The 26,437-nt window shown below is 36.3% G+C and overlaps 1 protein-coding gene across 6 annotated transcripts in view; it reads left to right on the top strand.

Annotated features, from left to right (window-relative positions):
• Positions 1 to 963: 963 nt before the first annotated feature.
• The window catches only part of LOC100746641, a 47,734-nt gene continuing 22,260 nt past the window's right edge, over positions 964 to 26,437 (top strand). For 2 of the 6 annotated variants that reach the window (XM_012382250.3, XM_012382245.3), the window contains exons 1-3: positions 4,560 to 4,595; positions 7,793 to 8,116; positions 24,734 to 24,795. In XM_012382250.3, the coding sequence (XP_012237673.1) occupies positions 4,575 to 4,595; positions 7,793 to 8,116; positions 24,734 to 24,795 (407 nt within the window). In that variant the 5' untranslated portion in view covers positions 4,560 to 4,574. Of the gene's footprint in view, positions 1,314 to 1,393; positions 1,515 to 4,559; positions 4,596 to 7,792; positions 8,117 to 21,288; positions 21,481 to 24,733; positions 24,796 to 26,437 lie in introns of those variants that run through there. The other 4 variants (XM_024366174.2, XM_024366178.2, XM_024366182.2 and 1 more) reach the window with 4 other exon arrangements.

Below are 26,437 nucleotides of genomic sequence, written 5' to 3'. Positions count from 1 at the left end.
AAGGGGCCAGGCATGAGGGACACGTGGAAAGGAAAGGAAGATATGTACTTCCCAAAGATGCAGAGAAGAAACGTGGAGGTGGACGAGTAGCGATTTCTTCGACAACGACGAGGATGACGACGATTGTGACGCGGTATAACGGGTGATCCTCTTGTTGATTAACTTAAAAGCAGTATTGCCAATGACACTACATATTTTCATTCCATACACATATACACTTCATTCCCGCTTAAAAGTCTTATTTAATAGAACTATGATACTTGAGATAGATTATAAATTTTGCATTACATTTTGCACAAAATTATTGATATATTAGTAGCATATCTTCTTTTGTCATTTACAGTATGAATTATAATCACAATAAGTTATTACTTATAATTTTAATTAAGATTTTTGAGCGAAGGTGTATGTACGCACATATATAGTTGCTTTTATACTAAGCAGCAATCGAATCGATACCGATACTATTAACGATATTTGATTAATTCGATTCCAAAGTACACAATAGGGAATATCGATACGTATAGAAATTCTAGATACTCGATATCAATTATCGATATCGATTCTTCTTGAAGCAGTACCAAACTAATATTATATCAAATTAAAATTAGTGTGTTTAAAGCTATGGATATTTTAACGGAGTTTCATTCTGAACAAAACATCCGAAGGCCGGATTGCATACATTCATAAGAATCTATATTTATACAGAATTTATATATATATATTTGATTGCTTTGACGCATTGAGTTCGTCAGAAAACGTATTCACTCTGTATCATAACCTTGTCGAAATCGGCTCCTGATCATATGTAGGTAGTTATACATATATCAATTTGTTATCTCTGCAACTTGTCTTTCAGTTAACGAACGAGAGGAGCACAGTGTATGTAGCTCTGAGGCTGCGGTTAGAAAGCCTTAAGCCGGGTCCACAGTATCGCGCCACAGCTCGCTACGGCCGCATACCACCTGACCATCTACGCCGAACGATACACACAACCTGTCCGGCATGCACCGTGTCCGCGTACTCACGGTGCCGTACATCTGACCGACTGGTACCAGTACGGTACCAGTTGCCCTGCAGCCAGGCAGCTGCGCGCGCGTACTCGCCTCGTCCAAAGGATCGCGATCGCGTTGTCGATCCTGTGAATATCATTCATAAAGTGTCTTATATATATCTCTATCTACATATTTTATGATTAAACTGAGGATTTTTATGCATTTATAGGAAATTTGAAACTGTAAAATTATACAGAATGCACATAATATGAAAGAATACATAAACAACTCAAAATATAGTGCTTCCTATGATACTTGGTAAGTAAAATAATTTTCTTTTGACGTTCTACTTTTTTCATTATATTCACAAAAATATGAATATGCATAAAAATCCGCAGTTTACTTATAGGAGTATTAAGTTAAAAGATCGGAAGCTGAAGTGTTGTTTCGAACATACCGAGGAATTCAGTGATTGCTGGCGGGAACTATCTGGTTGGATATTGAGGGTCAGAGGAAAAGGTATGTGCTTGAGGCGTTGTCTGGAAACGTTGGATCGAGTTTGGGCTAGGTTTGGAAGGTTGATCTTGTTCGTGATCGAATTCCGTTTAGATTGAGCGAGTCCTGGTGTCAGGTTCAACTGACACTTTATCTCTGGTCTGGCTGAACTTGAATTCAGGTCCAGACTGCGGCCAGGCGTAGTTCGGATGCTTCGCGCGGTTCGCTAGGGTTTTCTAGGTTGAATTCCTATCTTATATGATGTTTTTGTTTTAGTCAGATGAAATCTAAGGTTCGTAGATAGATCTGAATGTTTTTCAGATGCATGATATTTACTGTTATGGTAAATGGTACCTTTTGGGGGTTACGTTTTATAGAGTTGAGGTTCTTTTTGGGATCGGTGATATTTATTATTATGGGAAATGGTAATGCTTGGATTAGAATTGTAGAGTTGAGTCCTTCTACGATGAATGATATTTATGGTTATGGGAAATGACACTGCTTGGGATAGGTTTGTAGATTTGAATTCTTCTTTAGAATGCTGATGTTTATGATTATGGGTTAGAGTAATGATTGGGTTAAGTTTATAGAGTTGAGTCTTTCTGAAGTGTGTGGTATATTTTATTGTGGTATAGTCTATGTGTTTAGTCTATTTAAGTTACTGTTACGTTATTATTACTATAAATAGAAATAATTATTGGCATTGTAAAATGTATTTATTCAAATTTTGAAGCGCATATTGTACACATATAAGAAAACCTTCTGTTAAAAGGTGTGGTCCACGTGAAGCTGTAAAACTTCCTTTCTTTCTATTTTAAATATAGTTATTGAATCTCTGGGCGTGTCAAGGTGTTTGAATACAAATACTCTGCATGCAAATTCTAAATGCCGATATATACGTAATGCTTGTTATGCTCGCAATCGCGATTCTATTTTTATCTAACCTTTAATTGTACATCTATACATATAAATCTATGTATATATCTTTGTACTTTGTACGTAACAAGTACATTTACAAAATTCATAGTTAGGTTATCTCATTTATAAATTATGTATATACTAAATATTCTCGATAGCAATTTTTTTCACTAAAAACGCACCCATAAGTCGTAAACTCGCGATTGTATACGAATAACGTTCTTACCAGCAACCATCAGTATTTCGAGCAGTCTCTATAAAATATTTACAGTCTTTTCGCGGAACGGTGATGAGATCACGGTTGGACGCGTTTCGTTGCCGACGAATCACGGTTGCGTAACAGACTCATTGCTGAATATTAAAAATCCTGCTCGATGTACTCGATTTATACTATCGACTTCTTGTTTCTTGAAAATAATATAGCACGATCGTAAAATCAACGGCAAGCTAATGTTCATACGTTTCATGCGTCAAAACAAGTATATATATATATAATTTGAGATATTTCTAGCTAGATAAGGATCTAAAGCTTCTTTCAAGGCTATATGATATGAACTCAGAATTGTTTTTTGTTTCTTCCTATCTCTTTAACACCTATGTATAAATATGTCCAAATTTTTAACTCATTAGTCGAATCGCCCTCTAATCAAGAATTTCTAGAATTATGAAATCATGTAGAGACAAATCAATCTCAGTTAGGTTAGAAACTCTTGCAAATGTAAACATGATATATTTGTAACAAACATGAAAATAGGAAGATAGGTGATGTTTAAGTTATCTAAATTATTGTCTGAATGACGAGTTAAAACATCTTTCTCTGTCAATAGATTAACAAGTATATGTTAATTATATGTAATTAAATATGTAAGACAAATTTAATACAACAGATCTATTTGATAGAACAGATTAACAAGTGTAGGTTAAGTTAAGTTTTTACATACATATGTATATAGCGTAGGGTGCGGCCAGAGCAATACGTATCGTTAGTGCTTTAATTTACGATCGGATTATATCATATTCGTGCTGCGACCGTTTGTACAGGTGCAAACTCTCGATGCACGATTCGGAGGAGTTAGAAAGTGCGACCGCGGCGTTGTTTCGTGGTTCCTTCCTCCTTTCCTTTATTTGCGTGTAATTGCGAACGTGACCACGCGCGTGGAGACCGCTAGAATGTTTGGATATCTCGCGTTACTCGCGTGTGCTTAATTTATGTTTGTTCTTTGCGTGCCTCCTCGTTTCGTGCTGGTTTCGACGAAGTTAAGGACAAGAAGCTGCAAATGAATAGAATCATCTTTTGCACGTCTAATTGTAACGCTTGTGGAGGTTTAAGGTTAATGTCGCGAGGTTAAGGAAGTTTGGTAGAATTTTGTAACGTAATGAAGAAAGGTACTTTAACACGCTTGATTTTAAAGAAATATAGTGATAACTTTGAATTCTGAAATTAATTTTTATGTAGGTGGTAGAATCATAACTTCGAACAACGATTTAAGGTTAAGTGTATAAGAATCGATGAAGTTTAGAAAGTTGCTTTAGAATATTTGATCTTCTTTCGTAGATATTTTATTCAAACAGTGGATCAGAAATATTTATAATTTTTTAATAGATATATAAAGTAGATTATATTATATATACACATATACGTAACCAAAAAAATATATCTATATAGGATATATATTAAAGAAAAAATATAGTACCATACGTTGTAATTCGAAATAGCTTCAACTTTTATTTAACAATGTTTATTTATATCACAGAATATTTCAAAATTACGATTATGTTAATGTTTAACAAGGCTCGTAAACTTATATTTCATTGAAAGTACAATTTAGACTAGCTGTAAAGTGTGCTCTAGATTCACATTCAGAGTTACGTTAAATAAAGATAAACGAGTGAAGGTAGCGTAATAATAATGAAACGTTAAATCTAAAATTTTGTAGTTTCAAGAACTACAGACATTAAATGCAGATACGGTAGTTCCAAGCGATTTGCATGGTCCCGCGCGTGGCACGTTAAAGACAACATGGCGTTTACGCAACCTCGGACTCTCTATTCGCTGTCTGGAACATTGCTTCACGTGGTCTCTGCGATAAAGTCGACTTGGAAAAACTAGAACGAGTCAAATTACGCAATACCCTGTTAACCGTTTCGAGTAGTTTACATCCTTCGATGGAACATTTAAATAATACGGTACGTGTCTGATAATTTGCAAAAGTAAGTGACAATTAACATCTTCATTTTCATTAAGTTTACAAAATTTCGTTACGTACCTTTTTTTGTTAAAATAAATAGAATTAAAACTTCCAAAACAACTTACTTAAATCACCATTTTATCTTATAGATCGTTTTCCCGAAAAGTTCCTCCATGTATGTTAATGTTCCTCCATGGTGTTAATGTATTAACGAGGGAAAAAGATAAAATAATTCAATGATAAGAAAATAGAATAAAATGTAAAAAATATATGTAATTACATAACTATGTAACTCTGGAACTGTATGACGTTATATAGGTTTAATAGAGCATCGATAATCGTATTATTTAAGCGACACGGTTAACACCGCGTGTTAACGATGCGTTAAACGTTGACCGACGAACCGTCAGGATCTGATGACACTGATAAATAACATGCAGAGAATAGTGAACACCGGAGAAAAGCAAGAAACAAGTCCACGGGAACAAGAGTCGCGTATAATAACATGATTATGCGTTGCACACAATCGCGCGCTTATTCACCGATTCTCGTGTACACGCGGTGACGCGACCACACCATGTCGTAGGTGCTGTTCCACGCACGTGTGTGTTCCCATTGCGGGCCCACTTGCCTGTCCATTCATGGTGCGGACGTTGCGGTGCAAAACCAGTGTCCATGTGGCTCTAAACTTCCATCTGCTCTGCAGGAAATTGTTCTTTTAAGCAATATCAGTACTTTATATATTTTTTAATGAACATTAGTATTTTACAATTTTTTCAAGGTTTTTATTTTTGTGCTTTGCATAATTTCTTATGAATTATGTTCGTATATTTTTTGTTATCGTGGAAATTAATTGAAAGTTTATATATATGCTTGGTTCTGCAGATTTCAATCGAATCTACGAATTTTTGAGTCTGTGAAAGTTCTTATGTGTTTTAGTTATAGCGATGATTAGATTGGATAAAACTGCTTTGGATTATCGCTGAAAATGGAATTTCTATCGATTTATGTGTCTCGCGTGAAAGATGGAAGACTGTTTTCTAAATGGTATTTAGAATCTTCTGCTTTACATTACAAATAACGAATTAAAACATCGCAATTCTTATCTTATCTAATCTTCTTATCTAAATAATTTACTAAACTGAGAAAATATATTTTTAAAATTCTAGTAGATACTGATCTGTACTCGCATTTAAATATAAGAAACACTAATGGAGAGATTCTAATGTAACTACAATGCAGGTTGCTGACCTTTTAGCTACATCAGGTGGTAGGAATATACTTCTCAGTCACGAATATACCTCATACAGTCTCAATGGAAGAATTTTAAATAAACATTCACAGACTCAAAATTACAGACACACTATCATCTATTGTCGTAATAGTAGATAGTGACAGGTGATGATAATGTGTGGTGATAGACTATAGAAATAATGTAACATGACGTTACAGACATTATGTATTATATAAAAAAATTCATTTTCGAGAATCATGCAAAACACGAACAAAATTAAAGCTGCAATTAGAAGAAACTCGCTAGCTTTTATATAATATTTCAAATATTAACAATTAATATACAAGGCCTTAAACGTTTTATTCTTTATTTTCATCTTACAATCTTGTCTTTTACAAAAGCCTCTCTTAAATCTATCTCTTCTATCGCCCTCATCCCAACATCACTTCAAACCAATTTTTCAAAGGAGAATTCTCTAGCTATATAACATCCCATTAATTCAGTTTCTTACTTTTCGCAAACACAAAGCTCCATCTTACCTTCGTTGGTAATTTCACGCTATCGGTTCACTCTTCCTCCGATGCACGACGAAAGGTAACACTCGAATCGTTTTACGAGCGGCGTTTATTCGCGAATTATTCTACCGAATCATCGATTTTTGATGGTCCGGCGGTTTCAGCTGTGAATATAGCGAGAACAAGGGGTTAGATCATTGTAAGAAGAGAATAAGGAGCGTTGTATAGTGACGATGGACTTGCTAATGCACCGTTAAGGGGTGTGTTCTAACATTCTTCGGATGATCATAGTGGGTAGAAGGTCAACCATCCGGGAAAAGATTCAATACGAGTCTGGTTCGAATACCTGGGCGTGCGCATGCACCTTGGTATTATATTGAAATTCAGACTTGCTTAGTCTCATTGATGTATCGTTACTCTTGGAATGTTACTTTGTCTTGCAAAGATTCTTCGATGATGGACAATTTTTCTTATTTCTCGCTCTTGTTTTATCTGTTAAGATTAGTGGCAGATTTTTTATTTTTCTATAAAATATTATATACTAATACTATAAAATATTTAACGCTGTGTATTTTAAAGTTAAAGTCCACGGTTCTAGCGTTATATAAGTTCTTTTTCCTGAGAATGTCGATGCTTACCTAAGCATTTTAGACTGAGAATACAGAGTCCATTAAGGGGAAAAGGAAGATATCTTCGTATGCGTTGCCCAAACCACTCAAAGCAGTAAATCGTGTTCTCAACGATATCACGGGGATCCATACATTACTGGCCGAATACCATAGATCAGTATTGATCAAACTAAGCTTCCAGGCTTCGAGGCTTAGAGATTATCGGTGAGCTGATTCTTGGATAGGTTGGGGTGACCTTGAGATTAATCGATTTTGGATCAACTACAATACATCTAGCTAGTTGAATTAGTATCCAACAGTTTGGATATTTGTAAATTTCATAATAATCTCAGTCTAAGAATGTTCATATCGTACATTTATCAAGCTTGTGGAAATTTTTGCAAATTTCTCGGAATCTCAGAAATTTGTTTATTCTGTAGTTTATTTTATTGGGAATTTGAGAGCTAGCGAATAAGAGGATTTGCCAACGAGGATTTAGGAATTTAGGAACTTGGCAACTTGGGAACGTAGGAACTTGGTAATTCAATATTTTGGAAACTTGGCAGTTTTAAACTTCAGAAATTTGGCAAGTCAGTAACTTAAGAATCCGAAATCTCTGGTATTTGAGTACTTTGAATACTTTGGAAAGTCTGAAAGCTTGAAAAGTGAATGTTTCAAAATTTTGAGCTCTCAAAGTTTACAAATTCAGAAATTCAAAAGTACAAAGATTCAAAGATTCACAAATCTCCCAAAGCTCTAATAACTGATGATTTGTTAATTTGCTCGTATCTTGATCCAAGAATCTAAATAAATATGATACGTTTGCGAATTTTTTCAGGGTCGACCAACGTATCTCGTTAGTGGAGCGGTCGCTTACTCGCTCGTTGGGAGACGCGTGAGAGACGTGTCGGTTGTGGCAGGTCACGAGGAACGGGTCTTAAGATGGCCTACATTATCCGGCCTTATCGGTGAGAGAAGCGGCGTGGCGGTTCTGTCGAGGAAGAAACAAGGAGAGGAGGGCAAAGCACGTGGCGGGAGGAGCGGTCGAGATAATAGCTGGACAGGAAGAAAAATGGGACAGGCTTGGTGTAAGGAGAAGACCACGAAGGCTCAGGACTCAAAGTCCTCTTTGGATCGGGTTTTCGTGCGTTGCATGCATCGGGTATGTGGATAAATATTCTCTCATTTATATTGATCTTTCTTGCTACATTTATTTATTGGCCAACTGGATGATGCATCTGTGGATGATTTAATTGAACAGAAATATAGGACAGCGATAAAATGAAAAGAACAAAAAAGGGAAATAGAGCCAGGGAGAAATATTAGCTTTTACTTTCAATTTGTTTTTTTTCTGCACACATATATGAAGATATACAAACTGTACTTTGTAATATATGTGGCCTATTTTAATGATAAATGAAGGATGTAGAAGCGGATAGAATATGTGATGTATTATGTTCGTATTTTGCATGTGTAATTTTAGTGTGTCATGTAATTTTGATGGTGCTAGATAAGTAGTTTGATATATATGTATAATGTATCATTTCAAAGTTGCCATTTATTATTTATTAATAATCAAATCTGAATTCTTGAATCTATGAATACGAATAGTACTAATGAATAATACTACTGTTACAAATATATAATGCACTTACTACATCTAATCTACACTTTTTAATAAGGGCAATCGTGGTGTGTAGTAAATATTGTTTTCTCTTAAATTAAGGAACAGTTGAAAAAACTGTCTTTGCTCGAAACTTGAAGCAATACTTTATGATTATATTGGTAAAGTTTCAAATCAATCTGAAAATGTATATAGAAATCACAAGATATTTACTGCGACTACATATTTGGTAAAAAAAATTAATACACTAGTTACGAGAAGCTATCTTAAAAGTATGATAAATATCAAAGATGACTCCACTGGCAATAAGTATTGAAACCTACCGATATAATACAGATAATCGAGATGATTTCTGCTAAATATTTATGTACTTGCGCCAAATATCTATTTTCTTTTTATTGTATTCTTATATTTTCAAATTTCTTTCAAACTTTGTCAATATGGTCGCATAATAATCGAGTCGCATAACGCAGTTAATGAAATTTCAAAATGTTCCGTATAACATACATAATATATTCATAAAAGTGTTCGTCAACTATCGTGAGCTTCTGTACATCAGCATAGCTCGTTGCAACTTTTTGCCAGCAGGCTGGTCACGTCGCCGCGTGTATATCATCCAACTACGAGGGACCGTCACTCGGTTAATTAGCAATTACACACATATCTGCGTGTCTGGGATTCCAAATTAGAGCGGCGTCCCCGCGTCCGATGCACCATGATAAATCCACGTCACGCGCGTGCACGCGCGGCCGTGCTCGACGTGCGCTCACGATAATCAGTTATTTAAATTCCCGATACCGTGAACCATCCACGGTTATAAACTAGTTTTCGAGTAACCTCTCGTTCCACGATCCACCGTCGACGGATTACCGGACGATAAAGTTATTAAACGCGATAGAAGCTTGCCCATCGTGAATCAACAGCGATCGTGTGCTCCGCGTTAACCGAGCAAACGCTCAAGTTTCCACTGTCGAATCAAATTTTCATGGCTCCCTTAAAGTAATACCACCGCCAACGAGACCAGGCGAGCTTCTTCTATTTCGCGTCAGCCGAACCAAACTCGATTAGTCTCAATACGCTCGTGCTTGGAAATTTATTTTCATCAGCGATTGCGATTGGACGTGTAAAATGTGGGAGGATGATTCTAGTGGTTCGAGGTGGCTACTGAAATTTCTGGCGAAGAGAATTTTCCCGGCAATGCGTCATTATTGTGAGAAGATCTAGATTGGAGATTGTAATAATTATTCTGTAAAAAAGAAGCTGCAGATTGAATATTCTTGACGTGATTGGATTGTGTTCATATGTCAGAAGCAAAGGGGTAAAAAGTAGAACTAAGTAAGGCTTGGTAAGAAGTAGAATTCTCAGATAGGAATGGAAGATGTGATCGTTGTATCCTAAGTAATTTCGCATCTTGAAGTGTTATTACCATGTATATAAATCTGGTAATATTATTTCTAGAGAGAGAAGTTTTGAACATTTTGAACTTAAGTTCAATTACCATGTCTCTACTATATGCATATCTATGGTGACAGAAAAAAGGAAGTTTAAAGAGTAAAACAGGAGAGAAAACGCCGTAGATCTACTGTAAAACTGAATTATAATCGACAAGAGAAATGAATGAATGATATGATTGTATGTTCCACAGTAGAATTTCATTTATACTCATATACACAATTCCCAGTATAAAAAGTACATAATTCTCCTTAGAATCGATGCAAAATTAAACTGGAATTTAGAAACGAAGCTACTCATTATTATTGTTTCCAATATTGTCTCTTAAAAAACGACTGAAAATTCTCCAAAAACAATTCTCAATTTAACTTTTTAACATGTAAAGCGTGAAAACGTTAATTACGGTTATCTTTACATCCGACGATCAGTGCACTTTATACTGTATGATTTACATATTAACGATTAAGACTTTAATTCAGAAATAACGAGCACGTTAACGAACCAATGAGCGTAACGGTCCATCCTTGTTGCATAATCGATCGTGAAACGTATACAACGCACAGTGGATTGGTCGATGTCTGAACAAAAACTGATTATGTAATTATAGCCTGTGTAACGCTTTGATTCGGAGCTCCAAGAAAAAACATTCATTTTTCTATACTTTTTTCTCTTTTCACTCTCGCATGCATAACGTACCGATGATCATTCTTCCATTATCGATCTATTTCGTTATTTTTCTGATTGCTGGAACGAAATGTCTCTTTCCTCGCGGTGGTTACGTGAAATACAATTCGTGTACGTTTTACACAGTCCAGTGGCTGTTTCACGCGCGACTCGTTTCGATTGAATCGCGTTTCGTTCGCAGTTTCTTTTTGCCGCGAATCGTATGCGTGCACATCGTACCGCGAATAATAATGATAACTCGTTTTTATCCGCTTTCCCGGATTGATTCTTCCTCGTCTCTTTGTTATGAATTAGAACATCCGGCCCTCCAGAGGAATTTTTGAATCAGAATTTTAATTTAGTCCCGTTTCGAATCTATTTCCTTCGTTTACGTAAATATTTGTCCTTCGTTTCGATCGTTCGATCGGAAATTACTTAACAGTTACAAATATTTGTTTGTAATTTGTCCGTCTGTTGCTCGACGCAAGATGCGAAATCCACGAAAATATTTTGATATCTGGAGATTTGTAACTATTGTTTACCGATGTGTCTGTGATTTTACAGTTTCTGATCAGAGTAATATCATTCGCTTTATAATTTTATATTATTCTTTTCCAATTCTAGACACGTATACGAAAAGATTCATTTCAATTTCAAATTTCTATGAGTTAACTAATCTCCAAGCAACTATTATCAATTTAGATGGACTTTCTTATTTCTTGAATTGTTGCTTTCAGCACCATCAAGAAAAATCTATTCTCCGTTGAAATTCATTAACATCTTTATTTATGTTTTATTCATTTTCATAAATGAATAAATAAAACAATGAGAGTACCAGAGTATAGTGGGAACCTGGAAATTGATGATGAGCGAAAACCTCATCGGCAAATGTAAGGAAGCGCGCTAACTACGAGGACAATGTGTCCTTTGATCGCGACAGGCAGAATATCTCATCGTTTAAGGTCCACGTAATGCACGCCTCGAGTTACCCACTCGCGATATTTGCTAATTATTTTCCCTTGGAAAACGTTAAACACCCATTACGATAGCATTGTTTGCCTGATATTTCTCCAGCTTTGTTTTACCTCTCTGCGAAACAGGTCGCCGTAATGTTGTACGACCAGTAAAATAGAAACAAATAAAGCAATTTCCTATTACGGGAGCAAAATGTTATTCTTAGAAAGTGACTTATAAATTTACAAATGTAACACGCCAACGTATAGGTGATTTTTGTTAATTAGAGTCTCTAGATTTTTCTGTCAAATAATCGAAAAGAATCGAGAGAAATGATTCATGTTAATTGGTAAACGACAAGTACACTGTCTTTGAGTTTTTCTCATATATTTCTACAAATTTTACAAATAATATTTCAATCCTATAATTTATGGTCATACGATTAAGTGATCAAGGTATATTAAATCTAAATAGAGATTTGTTTTAATTATAAAATATTATGATACTTAGCTTCTTTTACTTACGACATTTTACAAATCTTTTGCAAGGTTTTACACCTTTAAAATTTTAACTTTCAAATAAAAATACACACGAGAACCCCTCCAAATTCCAATCTTACACTCTCTTCACAAATTACTATTCTTCAACTGATCAACCCAAAACGCCACTCTCAACTGGGTTTGTTCTCAAACAAACACTAAGAAACATTCTTCTGCTATTTACTACGAGAAAGAAAACATTTACAGAAACGAAAGGATCGATCCGGAAGGCAACTAAATATTTTCTCGCTGAACAAACAGCGTTAAGCTTAAAATCCTTCTAAGCTGAATAAAAAAGAGGCAGAAGAAGAGAAAAAAGGATGAAGAAAATATAGAGAACGAAAAGAGGTGATCTATAGATCGTTGCAATAAGTTGGTTTGGTTATCTGTGAAGGATCAATTAGACGCGAAGCGGTAAGTTGGCGCTGCTAAATGAGAAAACGCGGGCTCGTCAAGGATTTACGGTTGCGCAACAACAGACGACCAAGGAGGAAAAATCGAGGCCGGCGCGTGTTTATTGGCCAATTTTTTTCTCTTCTTCGCTCGTGACGCCAAGCAAACTTTGCTAGTTTTTACGCGCGTCACCCCGCTCCCGATGAATTTTCCGCGTTCTCACGTTCCACGTTTCGCATTAATTGTCTCTGGTAAATGTACTTTAAAAGAAGTATGAAATCTTACTTTACTTTCAGCCATGAATTTGATTATTTTTTACACAGTTGGGAATTTTTTCCGCTGCAAGTTGCACTGCCAACTTTCCTTTTCATTCCTTTTTCTTCGAAATGGTACTTGCGAGAGTTACAATGCTTCTTTGTAGAAATAAAAGTGGCAGGTTGCTTTTGAATCTTTTCAACGAGCAACTTGATAATTTCATACATCGACCAACGTATAAAGAGATGCGATTCTACTTAGAAGAAAAACGTAGCTGACATTCGTACGTCCTGTACATGCGCCTTTTACTTTATTCAGAGAGTTCGATTCTTCAATTTCGCAATTTAACAATTCAATAGAAATTGTTTGCCTTGTCCGACCTGGAAAGCAACAGAATTCGAAAAGGTCGGAATTTCGAAAGAAACGATACGACAGAGGACAATGTGATTTATCCATTGATGATGTTTAACAGTTTCGCCAAGACTTGATATATCGCGGCTATTATCTCGTTCGCATTTAATTCCCATTATCTCGGCGAAGCACCAGTTCACATTGCTTGAAATATACAAACGTCAATGACTGCTTCCGGCTGCGCCCGTTTCCGGTCTTCGGCTACGTTTTCTTATCGCGGTCGAGATTCGCACCTTGCGTACACACCGATTACGCGTAAGAAATGTCGTACTATGCTTCATACGTTTGCTGATTCACGTTTCTCTATACAGGATGTTTCAGGAATTTTGTGCTAAATCTTTCCGCCACGTATCGCTCGTCGAAACAAGCAAAACAGTCTTAATAAATATAATTAGTAATAATAGTAAATAAATCTTTGAAATATCATTAATAAATTGCGGATTTTTATGCATTTACGGGAGATTTGGGAATATTTTATATAAAATGCAAAAATGTATCGAATATCCAAAGTGTAACATTCATTACTATATTTAAGGTAAAATGAATTTCTGCTTAGATTCCATTTTTTTATTATCTGTGATCACAGAGATTTGATCCGCTGCCAGCGTTTAATATCTCCAAGTAGGTAATATCTATTTCTCTGATGAAAATCTTATAATTCCGAAACGTGGATATTCGTCGATATTTGCATCTATTTCTGTTACGTCCTTTTTGCTTATTTCTATGAGCGTTACTTGCACGTGAATTTCTCTCACTAACTTTCTGAAACATGCTGTATGTATACTCGAACTTCGGCAGGTCGCTTCAGGCAGGTGAAAGAAGAAATGGCAAGTCGAAATTTCTGGTCCCCGGTTGAGGACCTCGTGTTCCACTTTTTCAACTTTGCGTTGGATCGACCAGAGTAGAAGAGTTTATTTTAAAATTCCTCCGAACGATTGTAATTTTTGAATTCCTTTGGGGGCTCGTAAGTCTGCTTCAGTTGTCGTCTTGGAATCTACGTTTTTTCTTCAATTTTCGAGTTTCGTTGAGCGTACTGCTGGTATATTTCGATGCTAAAGTCAAGGAAATTTTCTTAGAATTAGAATAGAACGTTCGTTATTTGTTGATGTTTGAGGATCGAATAAGAGTCTCGTAATGGAGCTTTACAAAATTGCGAATGAAATAATTTATATACCGTTTTGTCAATATGATAAAAGTTTAATGAGAACAATAAATGCTTCATATAAGTACGTTACATAAACTAGAAAAATTTATATTGTTTAAACAAAATTACTTTTTATTCTAACGTTGCAATATACGCTTCGATTTCTGCAAAATTTGTTCTCAAAAATCGTAGAATCTGTATGGAAGAAGAAACAGTGTCAGAAGAATCTCTCCCCCCCCCCAAAAAAAGAAGAAAAAACCAAACTCTTGGGAAAGAAATTGGTGAAATCTTTTAGCAATTAATCAAACACATTCTGCGTCGAACAACGTTTAGTATTTATTTTCTCAACATGTTTTATCGACTTTTTGAATAAACTTCAGAGAAACTCCAGCAGTCAATGTATGGAGAATTAATCACACGATTAAGTGTAACAAGAAACATACAATCTGATTTTATCGCAAACGTTTAAAGACCAAAACTTTCCCATTTGCTTTCTCGACGGCTATGATTTCGCAAAAATAAAACACCAATAAAACACAGAGTGTTTAACCGTAAATCTTCTATTTGAACGATTCACTGACATCATCTCGTGATTCACGTTCGATGTTCCTATATCCTTGAGAAATAATATTGGCGGAGAACAGGATCGTGTCCTTGTCACGCTCGCCAGGTCTATCGAGATCCGACCTCTTCCGATTCATTAGCAGAACGTTGATAGGTTCGTATCGCAGTGTCAATTGGGATCGTAAATATTGTTGCTTAACGTTCGACATCTGGCCACCGACTTTGATATCTGTGGAATTATACGAACCATGAATGTCATAATATTTAGAATGTGCACGACAATAATTCGAATCTGATGTTTCTTTGCCGACACTTGTTTGTAGAGCAGCTGGTTCGTGTAAGTATTTGAACGCTTAATCGTAGAAAACTTTTATGTTCATATGGCGCGCGCGTGTTTTAGAATTTTATTAACACTGTAACGACTGTCATGATCGTGTTAGTCACATTGCAAACCAATCTTAAGATGTGCGTAGAAATTACAAGATATTTATTGTCCTATTTAGCAAACAACCGGTACACAACATTAATAGACGTATTAATTATGTAAATGTTGAATATGTAATAATAATAAATAAATATGTAACTAATTATGTAAGTGTTTGTTAATATAATGGGTAATTGGTTACTTGAATAGTTTTGTGATTTCTGTCAGATATATACTTGCGCGATAAATGCGTGTTAATTATATAATTGTACAAAGATAAATCTTTTGTAATTTCTACGTATATTTTCAAATTGGCTTTAAACTGCATCGTAGTGTAAATCGGTAATGTTAACAGTAAGGAAATTGTTTAGAGGAAATAGCTATTTGACGCGTTAGATAAATGCATAAATTGGATGTGTAGGTTCGAGATGACGTTCTCTGAGTTCGAAAATCATCGATGGGTCTGTCTGTGGCAAAGTCACGTAGTTTCGTTTGAAGTTCAATGACCCGTGGCAAAGCCACCGCACATCACTTTGTACACGATGCCTTTGAAAAGGTATCAGCTAAATCACGTTCAACCACCTTCCTTCGAATTTCCCTGCGTTTAACTGTTGGCATACGCTAGCTTGCCCCAATTTCCGTTTTATTGATCCCCTGCTGTTCTTTCCGTTCTGCTCTGAACGACGCTTCAAATCTTCCTAAACGCCTTTTAACAATCAGCTGCTATTTTCTTCTGAATTTTATTACTTATCGAAGAAAGAAAGAAAGAAAGAAAAATAGCAAAGATATCGACGTGTTAACTTTTGGCGGATCTGAACAGGAAAGTACAATAGAAGATCTGTTTATGATATCATATCGAGGCATGGAACGTGTGGTGGACCAAAAATGGGCATCACCTACGTTTCTTGGTGGACACGTCAGCCGAAAGTAGGCGACACAGGAATCCTTTCAGGAAAGCGGCGTTGAGATCGTAGGAAATTCGAGGTTGAGAGAAACCGAATTTTGGGGAATCCCATCGAGTAGAATTTTCGGCTAATGATTCAAAATTTATTATCGTTATTATAACCCGACGAAATTTCTGCTTCAAGTTCTAAAATGTTCTCGTATTTAACGTAAACACAAGATAATTACTGTGATTTAAGCTTTATTATGGACAAAATTGGCGCGTAACTTTTCTCAAACTCTGCGTCAACAGGGAAAATAAATCTAACGAATGTAAAACGAAAATAAATCTAACGATGAAACGAACGATAAGTAAACTGCATCGAACGATTAAATGGAATAAAAATGAACACGTGTCTGTCATTGGTTACAAGGGGAGGAAAAAGAAACCCAGTGAAAAACGATCGTTTTCTTGTGAAAGTTTCTTCAGCGTGCACCAGTCCGGCTACTAGCAATATCACGTCGAGCAAGAGTATATACACTTAATATAGTGAATATCCTTGATATTCCGCGGCAGGAAAATTTCAATGTGCTCGTTGAAACGAGCTTCAACGTAAATAGACGTCACAGTCTGTTCTGCATTAAAAAGATACACCGTTGCGACCTTCTCGTGCAAAACGAATAGCGTTGCTCACCTCTTCAGAAATACGCGGCGTACGTGTTTACGCAATGCTCGTGTTCGCCGGTAATAAGCGCGAGAAACTTACGACCGATCGTTTCTCTTCCCTTTTCTTCTTCTGTCGCTAACACGCCACTGATACGTCCATTTTTCCTTCAACGTTTTCCAGTTGGGATTTAAAAATGTAACGAAAAATTCTCGTTTCTCTGTGCTGGCTGTATTTTCCAATCTCTTTTGATCTATTAAACGGATCATCTTTTAGTCAGAAGTTTCTATAATCGTGCAATTGAACGTTCTGAAAGACGAGTGGATTTCATATCGATTGATTTTGGTTCAAAATTTTGTAGGTAGAAAGTAGACAGAAAATTGTTCATCTTCTACGTTGCTTATATTGCTTGACCGGAAATTTGCATAATTATGGAATTAGAAGCTGATAAAGACAAATGCATTTCAGATTGCTTTCAAATTCACATTCCTACATTGCTAATTATTCTTCAATCAAATATAAGTGCAATTTATGCGCAGATGAAACGAAGCTCAGTGGAGACGAAACACAGGTATTGTTAATAAAGCGACGAGCGCGCGTATCTTTACGATTGTGTCTTGAAAAATGTCCTCCATTTACTTAACATGTTTGTATTGGAATATCTAGTTTGTTGATCAAATCCAAGCCATCGAAGAAGAACCGTGACTGATAACGCTCGATGCGCACGAACGATGCGAAGTCACTGCCATTTTCTACCAATTCAAATGTTCAATATGTTTGTTAACATTGTAACAAATTCACAAAATCACGCGTGTTTTTCTCAACGTGTCTCCAATCATTTCTTTCATTTACTTCATACGTTTCTATATTAATCTTATCGATCATTGATCAACGACGAATCGTGATCATTATATTTGCGTTTTCGACGAATGCTTTTCGCGTTGCATTAAATTTTATTTCATTCAAATCGTAACGTGTCTTTACGAAATAACACGCGTATATTTCTGAAGAAATCTTGAAAATTTTCTCTAACTTTATCGATCAATATCGCAAGGGCCAGTCTATGTTCGTTTTGGACGTGAATTAAAATTGCATCAGGAAGTAATGATTCTTTTATTGAGCAAAGATTACGTAAAGCAAGCTTTATATATAGCCGGTAATAGTCTTCTCGCGTCGGCTTAATAATAAAATTGCTTTTCAACCGTCGACAACACGTCACAGTGTTACGTTCTCTATTTGCAACAAGTACGTGACTTGGAACAACAGTGGTTCACCGGAGGAAATGAGATAAATTTGAGACATAAATTCATCGTTTCTATTCAAGGAAGTCAGTCTTATTATTCCAGCAAACAGCATGCTGAATTTGCTCACGTGACAAATGCAATTTACGCGAAGATGTGTGTAAATCAGTATTCTTCTAAACACAATTCCATAGTAATTGAATGGTATATTTTCTGGAGATTGGTCGAATCGCCTTGTCGTATAATAATCCCAAGGAATGGTTTTTAACTGTAAATCTACTGCTAATATCGTTGGATTGTGCTTTTATGCCGTAGAAATTCGACTTTGCCTTTGACTTTTATTACATACACGGTACCGGCAATTCATTTCAGACTTTAAGATTCTCATCAAAACTATGAAATCTCAATTTGACCTCAATTTGATCTGAAATTGAATTCAAATGAAATTTCAATTCAACCTTCGAGTTTCTATAAATTTTCAAACTCCACTTGCACCAAATATAAAAGTATCAACTTGAAGCAAACTATCAGAACGATGCAAACTCGATCATCCGCTAACATCATTCTGCCACGCTAATCTGATCAACGTTCACAGTTCTATTCAAGAAAACGTTAGATAAGATATTAAAATTAGCATTACGAGGAAGCAAGTTACGATTTACGTTTCTCTCTTGCCGCTAATTCATACTAAGAATAATATTAATATTTTAGATTTAGCTGGCATAAATACCTGGATTTTATATAAGGAAACCACAGGTGAGCAGATATCCAGAAAAGATTTCATGTTTCAATTAGCAGATGAACTTGTCGCTGACAATGAAAAATCACGGATAGAACATAGAGCATCTGAGATCCAAAGTACGTTAAAGAACTCACCTTATTTACGCAAATGGTGTCAGATAGGGTACTGTAATAATAATAAGACCACTACCATTTGCAATCTTTGTAAAAAATATGTATACGGAAAATGCACGCAGAAGAAAGTTTACGTTTGTGAGAAATGTGATGAACGATCAATTTTGTATTTATAGTTATATTTATTACATATATTATAGTTATATTTGTATTTTATTTATTCTATTACGCTTATTATTATATTGTTATTATACTTCTTATATTTACCAATGGAAATTTATTTTAATATTCTTGTTGCCAAAGGTTTTGGTACTGAATATTCTTCATTATTGTACTTATCGTTATTTTATAGTTTTTATGATCTCAGAACATGGAGTTCCTTCTATAAGATAATAATAGAGCAATAAATATGAAAATATTCTACTATTATGTATTATTTAAAGATCAGTCATTTTGACTGGCATTGGTCGAGATAGTTACGTCTCAAATGCCAGTAGTTCTAGTGTTAAACATAATACGAGTATCACCAGCGGGACGAAAGTTCAATTTTTTCGATATGCATCCATGATTTCACGGCTATCGGCCTGTTACCTGATTGTTTTACAATTTCTTTCGCGCTTCCTGCTAAATAATAAAGTTTTACGGGCCAGCGACTTATCGCTTTTGAACGTTCTGTCGTGTAAGTAGTTTTCTCAGGCATCGGCTGGAACGCGAATTCCTTCAAACACGCCGCCTGAAAGTACCGTCAGTTTCTCAGTTGGAAAACGTGTAGTACCGCGGTTGCTAAAGTAAAACGTGGAATATCGTTGGTGGAATTTGACGTTCGGCATCGAATGTCTGTATAATGCCACGTCTGGAAGAAATAACTCCCATACCACCGGATCGTCAACCATAAACGTCCGACGCTAATCCCGCGGAGCTGCTTATCAATTTTATTGACCCTTCCTCTCTATCACCATCGCGATTTTTCTCGTTTCTTCTATTATATATTATTATTCTTCTATTCTACTAATAATAGTAATTTGCTCCATTTCATATCGATTTTAAAATATCTTCTTCCGTGAATAGGAAAGAATTTCATTTTCTGACGGAGATACAGCGAACGTTGTAATTGGTAAAATATCAAGACAGTGGATTTTTATCAGAAAGTGATATATTTTTTAGTATCGTCGATACGACAAGATCGTAATTTTAATCGTATTTAATCAAACTCCAGGTTAGTAGATTTTTATTAAAATCTGATAACAAGTACGAGTTACACTCGTGTCTGATAGCAATTTCTGGTAGAAGTATCGAAACAATACGCTTGATTCTGCAGACAACTGACGCTGTAATTTAATCACCGGGATAACTTTCGCATCGGGCAACGTGTCGACTGTAACACGACTTCTCCGAGACGAATTTGCAATGTAAACCGCGCGGAAACGACACGTGTACGATTCCTAGAGGCGCATAAAGCGGTCGATTATGTGGCGCACAGGGTTGCAAGAGAAGTTTTTACGAGCTTTTACTCCTAAATTACTCCCATTATTCACGTGCATTGTGAAAATGATTCTTTGCAATCGAAGATGGATGTTATCTTGTTTGTCCAAGAGAAATCTCACTTCTGAATTTCTTCCCCTCAGAATCTTTATATCTTCCAACAAAATTTCAAACATCTGATTTAACAAATGTCTTATTATAATATAGTAGAATTATTAATTGGAATATTTTGAAAATCTAGAACTTTAGCTGTCCCTGAAGCGTACGAAACATTTCCCCCCACGAAACATTAAAATTACCTTCGTAACATCGGATTAAACAATTCTCAATGTTTCTTTGCAAACTTTAATAATCAGAAATTACGTATGAAAAGTTTCAACCAATTCCTATTACACCTTTTTACTTACAATTATCTTTTATTACCAAGAATTCGGCACAGAGCAAAGAAAAATCCTACAACCTGTTACTCCGTGAAAATTAACCGGTTCCATCGTCAAAATCATCAAACCATTAAATCTCAAGATACATATTGCACGTACGTAGAACAAGGTAAACTAAAGCAAAGCAAAGCAAATTAGATTAAACTAAATGAAACTAAATTTTCAACATTGGACGAGCGTTTGTAACTCCGTAAAGAACAAAAGCTATTTAGCTTCTGCTGTCAGGACTATACACGATCATTAGGTGAAAATATTTCTAAAGGTCGATCTTTGATACGACGTGGTGTACTGTTAAGATCGACACAGGCACCGGTTTTCGTGTAATTGTGTTTTCGTGGTCGCGCAGATACAAAGGGGAATTATGCAACTCGTGCAACTCAGCTGCGTGAGTCGTAGTGATTGCACAATTGCTTGCGACAGGATCGTCGAGAGGGATCAAACGCAACTCCATTCTGCCACTGCCTTCCTGTGCACGCGGCTGCAAGTAGAATCTTCCGGTTTCAAACGGGCAAGAGCGGCAATCGAGGAGACATGCTCGGTAGACTGTAGCTTTTTGAAATACGTGTTACAGTTGTTGAACAGCTCTGGGATAGAAAGTGCTTCGTGTGTACTTCGAATTCTGTGGTTCTGCTGTTCGTTGAATTTAGTTCTCGTGTACTTGCAATTGTCCCTTTTTTTCCCCTTCCCAGTGAATTATTTTTGATCTTCGTTATTCGAACTGTAATTTTCCAATTTGACAAATTCATACGTCTTCTAGATGTTTCCTGTTGTATAAGCATTGTCCTTTATTTGCCGAATTCTACAAATCTTCAGGAAATTCTCGCTTGTTAACATTTTACATTTTAGTGTCTACATTTTAAATAAATAACGCAGCAATACATAGACGTCCATATCCATTACTCGATTAATTAAAAATTAATTTAAAGGATACAATTTGGACGAATTTGACGATGCGTTTCACGGGAGAATTATTTCTGCGTGGAAGAAAAATTTGTAATTTAAAAAAGATTGTGTACGAGTAGATCGGAAATTTCATACAAAGTGGAGTTGATGGAACTGTCTCGCGCGATACCTATGCCTTCATTTCTCGTCCAATAAAATACAATTCGAACGTCGTAATCGTTTCCTTGTCGTTGTAAAGCTGTCAGCTATTGAAAAATATTATCGAATTATCGACTTTCTTTAGAAATATCGAATTATAAATTTCATCGAAAATTAGTCGTATTATAAATCTCATCTGGAAACTTGATGTTAATAACAACAATTCGGCCGTTTCGATTTCGGCTGGCAAGCCGATCGTAAAGTCGATCGTGGCCCATAAAAACGGGAAAGCAGCTCGATAGTTCAGCGTCGACGTTGCGTAAAAGATACGGTTATTGCCGATAGCGCGAGACTTTGAAATATTCAGCCCGACCAGGCTACGCCACGGCATGAATATAATTCCGGGCATTGTCCCGCAAAAATTGATTCCTTCACACGCGTGCGCCAGCCAACTGTGTCTCTGACAAACGTGGAAAAATTAAATCTCCGAGCGACGCTTGTTCCAGGACAGAGGGCTGCACCAAATTAAATTGGACTTACAGGTGGCATTGACGGACACGGACACGGATCATTTAAATTTTAAAGTAGTCCCGTTGTAACTGTCGCGAAATTCCACCACTCCAGCGATTCTCATCTTGTTCGTACGTTTGTAACGTGAAAAATCTAGGGAATTTTCCTCGACCGACACTTGTTTTATTTCTGTGTTTTTAAACCGTGATTTTGGTAAACTTCGCCCGTAGTTCCTCTCTCTCTCTCTCTCTCTCTCTCTCTCTCTCTCTCTCTGATGTCGAGCCTGATCTTTCAACTGCGATGTTCCCGCTCGGTGTGCTATTGCCAACGATAGGAGAAATATTCCGTAACGTTCGTAGGTTTACCCGAGACACGCGTGTTTCTCCATTTCTACTTTAGCTGTAGGATTCGCTTGTATTTTTTTTTAGAGCGCCTCAGGAAACTTTTACGTGTATGCATCGCGTGCATCGCATAGAACAGTTTGGAATTTCATTATACGAGACGCCAACTATCACGATCGTATCGGTGCAATTTGAAACCTACAACGAAGAGCAGGATATCGTATTAAAATTCTTCGGTTTAATAATAAAGTGACGTTAGAATCAGAAGATAAATAAAAATGTACTTTCGAGAAATTCGTACATGCATCGTACAAAAAATCAATGTAACGTACATACACTTGAGTTTCTTATATAACTTTTCTATAATTTAAACATTATTTCAAAAGTAAATTTATAATTTAAATTTGAGGTGGATAGGGTCGTCGTGATAGTGTGCTGCATAGGCCGAGATTTTTGTCTTCATCCGGATTGGGAATCTTATTTAGGAATCATGGAGAAAAAACCAGACTAAGAGTGCCGGGATTTGAACCTGGTCTTGAACGTTCGTAACCAACGGCGCTAACCACAGCGTTACCGTCGTCCGGTCGTAGATAGAGTGTCTTTGTGTAGCAAGCCGCGGGACAGAAACCGTTGAAAAGTTTTACTGTTGAGTGCCGTTGCAAATTTTCCTACAATTTTTCGTTTAATTATCTTCCTATTCAGCTTCCTATTCGATTCCTTTCTCATCTACAAAATGATGATTTCTACAACACATGCCAGTTTTATAGAAAACAAAATTCCTCCTTGTTCCCTCGTTATCGCTCCATAACAATGTGAAACCGCATTGCGTGGGATGCGTTAAGGAGGGGCGGCGAGTCAAGCAAGCCGAATTAGCTTAATCGACTCCTGAAGATGGATCGTCCGATCCTTCTTCGACGTCGTATGTTTGTAGTAAATTGGCTCCGGATTCCCGTGGGCTTGTGGAGCAGGCACGATCGGTTCTCCATGTTGTTAATGACTTGTCTACGCGCGCCGCTTGCCGATCCTTTAAAGGGCCGATCGAGCATAGCGCCGGATTGGTTACAACCGATGCTCGTGTAATCTGGCGCGGCAAATGGGAAAAGCTCGGAGGAGCTGATCCAAGCGAGAAATATTTCAAACGCAACGACACGGAAGAAAATTACACGAGCTGCCGGTGTTACTGCCACGCTCAAGTCGAACGAAAGAAAACTTAGAACGACCATCTTCCAACGAGATGTACGCAGGAAGTTGGCCTGACTTTATGAAGATCCCTATACAGGGTACCTTAGTAATCGTGGCGATTCTACGTGAAAAGACAAGTAGAAAAGACAAGTGACGATGTAGAGTGACATTTCTTCGCAAAAAATGTTGCTTCGTTCTCGATAGAGTTGAATTTCGTTCTGGTTCTGAAGACAAGTGGTAAACGTAGAATACAATTTGTTTATAGGACGCTCCGTTTCCTATGGAAGAAAATGAAATTTCAACATTTGCCAAGAGTGTATTAGATCCGAAAAGTTTTCGAAAAAATGGATGCACATTTTCCGTTTTATATTATTGTATCGAATTACGTACGATCCATTTTATTCTATCAATATATCGCAACATTAGATTAGATTTCACGTTTCTACAAAGATGCATCGTTGTAAAAAACGTGTCTGTAAAAGAAAGACACTTTTCGTACAACCAAATGCATAGAACACCTGTGTTGCAAAGCAATTCTTAATTAAACGTGTTCGACGCGTTATTTTTTCGAAAACTAGTCGTCAAATCGACGAACTCTATTCTACGTTTTCGACTTGCCTCCGTATGTAACATCAGTTTGTCAAATTATATTTACGAAGATTCTTATGAATATTCGTTTGCTTCGAAATTTCTTTAACACGAACGATTCTCTTTCAGATCTATCCTGGCTTGAAGGAGGAAGGATCTGTGTTGGGTGGCGCTACGCAGAGAGTGACGAGGTAAGTACTTGTACATATAGATACACACATATGTAAATAGCTTTAACAAGTATCACTTATACGTATGCATTTAACTCTAGAACTACCGATAGTCAACACGAAGATATTTCTACCAAAACCAGTCAAAATGAGAAAACTAGTCAAAATGACTGGTCTTTAAAAAGTACGTAATAATAGAATATTTGTATATTTATTGATTTATTACTTTCTTACAGAAGCAATTCCATGTTATGTAGTAGATTTTTGATATTATTAATCCATCTGGAGCCATGATCCTTAAACGAGGGTTGACACATATATAAAATTGTAGAACCAGTCAATTTGTCTGGTGTGGTAGTTCTAGTGTTAAGTAAACGGGTGACTTGTTCGAGAGGTTTGTCGGTGCCGCGTAACACAGTTTAAGCGTCGGTTTTTAAGAGTCAGCTTGTTGGAAGGTTGCCCGTACTACGGACTAGAATCGCGCCGACTGTTAATAACGTCATGTACGACGTACGAGCCGAGATAATAAGAATCCTGAACAGGTCGACTCGTTGTCCATTAATCCCCTGCTTTTATTATTTCCCTTTCCGTTCGTGTTCTACTACCAAACGACCGTGGACCAGTTACGTCTCGTTCCGCGTCCAGTAAATAAATACACGTCTCTTCAATTTTTATTAGGTAACTTTTCCTTTCTCCAGTATCTTATTGCCAGAAACGTTTCTATTTAAATTGGAATTTTAAAGTTAATCGAGACATTAAAATATGAAAAGTCCATTAAAATTTATGAGGATATCTTATCAATATACTTTGATCGTTATTCTTGTGTTGTCTATTTGGTTGTCCGGAAAGTTCTATCGGAGCAAAATGTAAAGGTGAAATTAATAAAGATGATTGCGACCTCGATGTTGAATTAACGACCTCGATGTTGAATTAAGATAAAGATGTTGAATTAAGATAAATTTTAAATGAAGAAGTTTAATGATTAAGTCTGTTCGACTTTTAAAATATTACGTGGTTTAAGTTCAAATCGACGTGAGTCAGATTGATTTCTATTTATAAAAATGAATAAATTATTTGTACATACATACGGTTACATTACTTACGTATTACCGTCTGTCGGTCTTAGTTTCCGCGATATTCACAAAAAGCTTTAATTACATTTAATTTCCATTACACTCCATTTCGATATAAAGAAGATCGCATTTTTACACAGTCCAATCCGAACTTAACTAATTGCTGTTAATCGTTTTTAATATAAATAAAGGTAAATCAACAGGTTACAGATTGGTTTAGATTGATATCCGATTGCCCTCGGTTGGTAACGCTAGCATAACTGACGCATTTTTATATAGCCCGCCCTAACTTTAACTCATTGCTGCTAATCATCTTTAATCTAAATAAAAAAAAAAAGAAAAGAAAAATAAGATAAATCAGCGGTCTACAGGTTGAGCTAGATGAATACCGTTTCACAGCGGCTGGTGGTAACTGCAGCATAACTGAAATTTTATCTACACATTTATATTTAATTATTCATATATATTGGTCTAGTTTAATGGTTTACTCGAAACGTTAACGAGCTATGGCATCGAGGCTCTTGGCAACGCACGAAAACGACTCTACAGGCTTTAACGAAAAGAACGTTGAGGAAGGTTTCGTCTCGAGC

Source organism: Bombus impatiens, unplaced genomic scaffold (assembly GCF_000188095.3).
Source record: "Bombus impatiens unplaced genomic scaffold, BIMP_2.2 scf_0019, whole genome shotgun sequence".
In the NCBI taxonomy this organism is placed as follows: domain Eukaryota; kingdom Metazoa; phylum Arthropoda; class Insecta; order Hymenoptera; family Apidae; genus Bombus; species Bombus impatiens.
Note: the sequence above shows the minus strand (reverse complement) of the source record. Positions and strands in the feature narration are given on the sequence as shown.